The 8,078-nt window shown below is 35.6% G+C and overlaps 1 protein-coding gene across 1 annotated transcript; it reads right to left on the bottom strand.

Moving 5' to 3' along the window:
- Nucleotides 1–4,047: 4,047 nt before the first annotated feature.
- On the bottom strand, nt 4,048–6,612 carry LOC108213428 (probable inactive receptor kinase At1g48480). Its single transcript, XM_017385219.2, has 2 exons — nt 5,233–6,612; nt 4,048–4,892 (listed from the first exon to the last, which is right to left on the bottom strand). The coding sequence occupies exons 1-2, from the start codon at nt 6,488–6,490 to the stop codon at nt 4,324–4,326; spliced, it is 1,827 nt and encodes a 608-aa protein (XP_017240708.1). The 5' UTR covers nt 6,491–6,612; the 3' UTR covers nt 4,048–4,323.
- Between the last annotated feature and the right edge of the window lie 1,466 nt (nt 6,613–8,078).

The raw sequence follows: 8,078 nt of genomic DNA, 5'->3' as shown, positions 1-8,078 counted from the left end.
CAGACTAGCCATTCCTATTCTTGTCTTCAGCTTCCTCCATTCTTTGCATCCATAATTTGGGTAATACTCTTGATCTTTGTGATTGAGAACATGGTGGCTCATTTCCCTGTTGTTTTTCTTGAAATAGTAGGCTACGGGGTCTTCAATATTTGACCAAGTCTTTTTATAGCTTAGCTTCCAAAACTGTTATAGCATCTTTTTGATCAACCCATGTGACTGTTGTCCTTTTCTTTGACTTGTTGCTATCAACTGATAACTGCAGAAATAGCAGTTGATAAGCTAATTCAGTAGCCGCTGATGGATTCTTGAATTATCAATTGATAGTTCATTTTTAGCTCAAGCGTTGATGAGTTGAGATAGCAGTTGATGGTATATTTATTCTTCATCCGTTGATGTTTTGATTAGCCACTGATCTTCACTTCATTTGTGTAGTTTACATGACTTGAAATATTTACAATCGATCATCCTAATTACACATCCATTGATAGAATAATTACATTATTATTTGATCAACTAACACATATCAACAACTAAAATTGAGATACTGCATGTTTTGCTATAGTGCCACATCATCCGTTGATGAGTTGTCTGATCAATGGATTTTACAACGTGTATGTTATCCATTGATCAGCTAGACCTAAAAAAAAACTCAGAAATACACTAAGTGTTTTGACATATCATCAAGTATTACATATTCCTAATAATCTGTCCCTATTTATATCTAATAGAAATTCCGATATAGATTTGGGTGCCCGATTACAATAAAATACTTCAAACAGAAAATTACACATTTAAGCATCATATTTCATTTGTATTAATCTATATATGAGGAAGGTACTAGAAGGAACAATTGAAAAGTAGATAAATTACAAGAGTTGAGAGAAAGATACATCATGATGTGAAGGATTCCTATAAGCTGAGCAGATCATTGTCTTCTTCTTTTTATGTCCGTTTCTTCACTTCTATGGCTAATCATATTCTTTCCTTGCCTTTTCAGCTTGATATTGATTTCTCTATGCAATCCTCTTATAAAAGCATAATCTTCTTGAACTTTAGGATTTAGCAATGTTTGCATGTACCGAGAGTATCAATATCAGCTTTCTTCCCATGATCTTCAATCTTGAAGAATCTTCTCGTGTCTTGTTCATCATAAAATACCATTAGCCAGAATGGTTGAAGATGCTCAACTTCATCATTATCAGGATGACTCATCATCACTCAAACCTTGAGGTTGATTCCAGTTTCTTTGGATTTCTGTAAACTTGTTGAAAATTTCAGTTCTTCCCACACTAGAGAATCCTCTGATGTTTTCCAATTTAGTGTACACAGCCCTAAGAATATAAGAATATTGGTCAAGGACACTTTGTAGAGGCCATGTTCTCTTAGCCTACCCTATAGTTAAATTCCAACCTTTCAAACATTCTATCTTTGACTGTCATAGCTCTTATCTTCTCCAATTCATCCAGATAAAACTCAATGTGAAGTTAATCACTGAGATGAATGTCATATACATAATTTGATGTGGGCACTTTTGCTATTTCTGTCACACTTGGAATTGCAATTGTCCTTGAGGGTGCATTCACTTACATATGCCAGCTACATTAAATCTTTTGAGGTTGCCGTGCTTCCTTCCAACCTGGCTAGGTATGCTTTTCTTAATTATTTCAGAAGATTTCTAGGCATTCAGCTTCTTTCTCAGCTCTTCTATTGTCAGAAGGACTTTCAAAAAATTCAAATTTGAGAAATCAAACTCTATGGGTTTCACTTTTGGCATCTCTAAAATTATATCCCTAAAGTGATTTTGAGAAGAGTTGGAGGAGATTGTGGTTGTTCTTCACCAATATCCGATCGTTCAGCTGGAACCTTCTTCCTTCTCCGTTTCTTCTGTAATGTCCTGCTGCATTGCTAGATTGACAATCTCATCGTTCACGGCTGAAGTAATCTGGATTGCTTGACATATAATTATAATATTTTTTACACTAAAGAATTTAGATATTTTATATGTTAAAGGATCGAAAACAAAATGACTATTTGTTTATTTCTTTTTTTTTCACCATCAAATTGTAATTGACAATTCGAAAATTCGTCCCTGCTAGATTTCAGTATTTTATTAAATTATTTGCTTTTCGTTAAAAAAATATTAAACTCCCCCCACATCCCATTCATTTTGTCGGTAACCATACACCTTTTTATTGAATTACATTTAGTCACTTACAAGGTATTAAAATATTATACTAGTTTTCAAATGAGTTAACACAATTAAATTTTATTTATCATATTAGATAAATATGAATAGAATATGAAATGTGACCATAATAATTGGGAATAATTGGGAGGAAGAAAGTGTTATACATATCTAATGATCTAATCAAACAGATATAAAAAATGCTAGTAAATAATTACTCATCCGTCCGTTTCATGTGTCCTAATTTTCTGTTATATTTGTCCTAAAATTATGATACATATTAAATAATTTCAAAATTATGGTCCATATTTAATAAATATGATAACTTAAATATGAAATATGATAATATTTTTGAAAAATAGACAATTATTATCAAATATTTATACATATTTGTTAACCTCCGTGCCCAACCCATTCGATAAGAAATGGGAGGGACGGAGGGAGTATCAAATATTTAGTGTAAGTGAATAAGAACAAATACTGATTGTGAACAAAATTATGGGGACCGAGGGAGTGCTTATTTCTTGCAGGCCACCCTACGGTCGCTTTAGATTGTAATCCATGTGAACTTATAACTGAATGAATTGCTATATGCTATCGTAAAAGCAAATTAACTAAAGGAGCTCCTTTCCGAGTCGGACAGATTACGGTGCATGTACTGCAATCGGACACAAAAGCTCAACTTTGACATTATTAGTTCAAAGTTGCGTTTTTAAACTATCAGAGTGGATTTATGGGTTAGAAAGTTGAAACCGACTACGGCTTAAGTTGTGGTCATATATAATGCATGTACATTATATTATCTTCCAAGAAGATACAAAATTTGGTGTTCTGCCTTGTCAAATGTTATATATTTCCCAAGTAGGGGAGCCATCTTCTCAAATGTCATATAGTTGCCGAGTAGAAGAGCCATCCACAACTTAACAAAAACAAAAATATAGGTATAGTGGGAGGAACACTATGATAACCAACTTAAATATTGAGACAATTCTATTCCAACTAACCTGGTTGAAATTTAAAGTCACGTAATGAACATCAAGTTCTTAAGAAAATCTTAATTCCATTATCATTTTCCCCACTTATTATTTCTGTAAGGAGGAAGCAAAGTTTTTACCAACTAAGAAGTGACACTGACTTTTGTCACTATTGTCTAAACAGCATACTTGTCGTTGATATGTACCGGTAACTGATAAACAAAAACTAAAGCTCTGATATCATATTAAATTACTAGTTCTACTAAAATCTCATGATATTGTGGCAAAAAAAAAATAAAAAAAAAAAATCTCATGATATTAGGGGAAGAGCTCACTGGGATCATATTACGTTCTAACAAAATTTTCATTCTTACACTTGAGTTAAAGATTGTCAAAAACTTAACACTTTTATGACAAAGAAGAAACATTTTGGTGGCTGTTTTCTTTCTGTTGATTTTCTTCTGCAAGTTGTATTATTACTGCATTGTGAGTTTCTTCTTCAAACCACATTACAAGTGTCTGGCTGCAGCTGCTGGTGAAGAGTTCGGGCTGCAGCTAAAGTGTTCCAGCTGGTTTTTTGTTCAAAGTCATCAACTGGATAGTTCATTTATCATCACCTATATCGTTACTTAGAAGTGGAAACAGACCATAATGGTAATAGAGGGCCTCTATGATAATAATGTGCTTTTAGTTGGAATTGCATATCATAATTATGAGATCCTCCTAACTCACTATTTACGTGAGAGGACATGCTAACGTTCGAAACACACACCAAAATTACAGAAAATCAAGACGATGTAGTAAAGAAAAGCAAAAGGTGAATAAAGCAAGAAATCAAGATTAGAGTAATTACAAGGCATCAGACAAGGCAAAAAAAATTGAAAGCTATTCAACGAATAACATTTGGCCTCTCTGTACAATGGTACACTCAAAATCACTTGGTAAAATACAATATTTCTGAAAGGATAACAATGGGCAGATAAGAGAAACAAAAATGCACAGAGGACTCTGGCTTTAAGCGAACAGCTTGAAGAAAAACAAAATAATCTTTAACTGAAATCATATATATGCAGAAATCTCATAATTGATCAATCTCCGGTAGACTGCAACAGAAGGTGGTGGTGCACTCGAACTCATTTTGATTATGTCATTTCCAGGCTCTTGTTATACACTGGAGACATGAAGCTCCTCAATTTTCTGTGTTATCTCAGTCATTGGGGGACGTTTATCAGGATATTGAGCAGAACAAGAGATAGCAAGCTGCAGAAGCTGAACCATATCCTCCTCGGCATGTTCATACTTAAGGATCTCAACATCAAAAACCTCAGCTGTCCACTCTTCCTTGACAATAGATTGTACCCACCGTGGCAGATCTACACCCTCTTCATTTAAGAAGGTATGAGTAGGAGCCTTGCCTGTTAGTAGCTCCAATAGTAGCACACCAAAACTGTAGACATCTCCTTTCTGAGAGACTTTGCGAGCATCAGTTACCTCTGGTGCTCGATAGCCATCAAGACGGTTGGGACTGGTGTTGGGCCCAACCAGTTGAGCAAGGCCAATGTCAGACAAGCAAGCCTGATATGACGTAGTGAGGAGGATATTTGATGATTTAATGTTTCCATGGGAAAAAGTTGACCCTTGTGAGTGAATGTATGAAATACCACGGGCAGCACCAAGAGCAATTGCTGTTCGTGTTTTCCAGTTCAAGGGAGTTCTGCCAGCACCTCTGTTTCCTGTAAGCATGAAGCAGGATTACAAGGAAAGCTAGACCAAATGTTCCATTAAGTTAAATAATCAGATCAGTGTCTGCTAATGAGATCACTTTATTACATATAATCATACATGATAGACCTGCAAATTCATGTACTATTCACATATCAACGGAAATCATCCTTCGAAACATCTACAGTGCATTAAATATCTGGTTTTAAGCATGCCAAATATCATGATATGACGGAATTCATCCTTCAAAATGTTCATCGAGAAAACAACATTAAAGGATATTATATCACAACACGAGTAACGTAAGAAAATTAAAAACCCATAACTTAATTGCAAATTATGTTGTCTCACCGTGCAAAAGTGCAGATAAACTCCCCATTGGCATGTAATCATAAACAAGTAGATTCTCCCCAACACTATAGTAGTATGCCCTCAAAGGCACCAGATTCTCATGATTCATATTACCGACAGCCTCAATCTTCTCCCTATATACTTTCTCAGGCACCGCCACCTCTTTTAATCTCTTCACAGCCACCACCATTCCCGTATCAAAAATGGCCTTATACGCTGTCCCGAATGTCCCCTTCCCCAACACCTCAGCAGAAGCTCTCAGAAGATCTTCCAAATCAAAACCCTTCTCCGTTTTACCAAAATACACCAATTTCTTCCCCGATGCACTCCCTACTTTTTCATTCAATCCTGGATAAGTACTACTCAAATTATCTTCATCCTCGGCATTCTTCTCTTTATTAATCTTAGCCACTTCAGTTTCTTTACTTGACCTATAAACCCTCACTTCCTCTTTTATACCACGCCTTGTACGACAAACCAAAAACAAAACCACCAAAATAGCCAAAACCACAACAACAGATCCAGCGATTATTCCAGCAATCATGCCTACAGAAAATCTAAACTTATTTTTTGTACCATTCCCATTACAAGACTTAAGGGGCCGTCCACATAAAGCATTCCCAACAAACGCACTCTCCGGCATACTCGACAACTTCTCAGGTATATTACCGACCAGCAGATTATCAGAAACATTAAATTGAACTAATCCCGGAAAATCTAGATTTGGAATTTCACCAATAAGCTGATTTTTCTCCAGGTACAAAGTACCTAATCGGTTCAACTTACTAAAATCACTTGAAATAGGCCCCGAAAAATTATTCGAAGCCAAACTAAGCCGAACTAAATTCTTCAAAGAAAAAAGAAATGAAGGTATTGGACCGGAAAATTCATTGGACTGAAGATAAAGATTTCGAAGATTAGTTAAAGACCAAAGATCCAAAGGGAGTGATCCGGATAATGCATTGAACCGGAGACTCAATGTGACTAACTGAGTTAAGTTTCCGATTGTATTATCCGGTAAATTACCGGTCAGACCCATACCAGGTAACCTCAGTTCCGATATTCTATTATTTCTACATTGCACTCCAACCCATTTGCATGGGGATGATTCTGTAGTGTTCCAGAGAAGTGTCCGGCCTCTGACGGCGGTACGGAGAGCTAGGAGGACAGCTTTGTCTGCTGCAAGGTCGGCTTTGACGGCATTCAAGAGTAGAAAGAAAGTCATGACAGCCCCGGCGAGATACTCAAAATATGACATTGGTGGAGGGAGAAGCAGGAGAATGCGATCTCAGAATTATAAAGTAGGTTGCGTTGAATTTCTGGTGATCGGAGTGTTTCAGGTTTGATTTTGAGATTGTCTGGGCAGAGAGAGGGCAGAAAATGAGCAGAGTGTTCTAAAGCGAGGGACGTACGATGTGTGATTGGTTATATACGAAGAATTTGCTAGTATTCCCTCCGTTTCAAATTAGATGTCCACTCTAAAAAAGTCACACAGTTTAACAAAAGTGGATGTTCACAAATTAATTGCATTAAATGATCAAAATATGTGGAGTGAGATTGATCTAGGAAATATGTGGAGTAGAATTGACTTTGAAAATATGATTTTGCATTGAAAGATGAGGTGGACAAGTAATTTGAAACAAAAATTTTTCTTGAAAGTGGACATGTAAATTAAAACGGAGGGAGTATAATTTTATAAAATTATGTATATGAATATATATGTCATATTCACGGTCGACTATTCGGTCCAGAACTGGACTGAATCGAAAGAACCTAAAATCTAATTCTTATTTGTTTTTTTGGAATGAACTATACTGAAATTAACATATAGACTTAACCGGAACCAAATCGAAATTTAATTCGGTCCGAATTAAAAAATCGAAAGGATTGAAATTCTGAAAAATTTGAAACCGAACCGGACCGAATTTTCACGGTTCTGGTTCGGTTTTGCTCAACCGAAGTCATATTTGCTATAAATATTAATTTTAATTTTAATTAATAAATTTAAAAAAATGTGTACAACTTTTTCCATCCAAAAATTATTGAAAATTTATACAATATGCTAATATGCTTTTAAATAAAATCATAATTATCTTGATTGATTTTACTAAAAAATAGGGTTGTAAATCATTTTTTATCTCTTAAATTTTAAGTAGGATTTACTTATAAGATGTATATATGGTAGTATTCTACACTATAATAGAGTTTATAATAGATTACGATTTGTGATTGGATGCTACAAACCTTTATATTATATATATATAGGCTAATCATAAAATATAAACCATTAAATGCGAATCTTAAATACAAATCAAGAGAAGTTAGGCGTATATGCCATCACCCACTCGGGCCCACTCCCGACCCCGCTCAATCCACCTGGTACTCACTAAAGTCTCACTAAAACTCCGAACAGGACCCAGAGGCTCAGACAAGCTGAGGAGCCAAAACTTTACCCCACGCCCTTCTCAATAGGGCCCACTTCCGTCCACAAACCTTCCATACTTGTAAAATCCTTGGTTCATATTTAAATTTGTATTTAGTAGTTTGTACTGGAGTAAGAATATATGCTAGTGATCAAATACAAACCATCCCTTAAATACAAACTAAAAACCAGTCCAATTTAGTGATATTCTCTTTAGCATTTAGTGATATTCTCTTTAGGATTTAGTGATCTTTATTACTACAAAAAGCTGCTCAGAATCTCCCGATCTGTTCCAAAAACGGCTCAGAATCTCCAGTTCTGTTTTCGTTGCCGATTCAGCTGATGGTGGCGGTGGAGGAGATGGAGGTGGATAAGGGGGTGGTGGACATGGAAGGAGTTTTTGGCTTTGTTCGGTAGTTTTGGC

Source organism: Daucus carota, chromosome 3 (genome assembly GCF_001625215.2).
Source record: "Daucus carota subsp. sativus chromosome 3, DH1 v3.0, whole genome shotgun sequence".
In the NCBI taxonomy this organism is placed as follows: Eukaryota; Viridiplantae; Streptophyta; class Magnoliopsida; order Apiales; family Apiaceae; genus Daucus; species Daucus carota.
The sequence above is the reverse complement of the archived record's forward strand: the minus strand, read 5'-3'. Positions and strand labels throughout refer to the sequence as shown.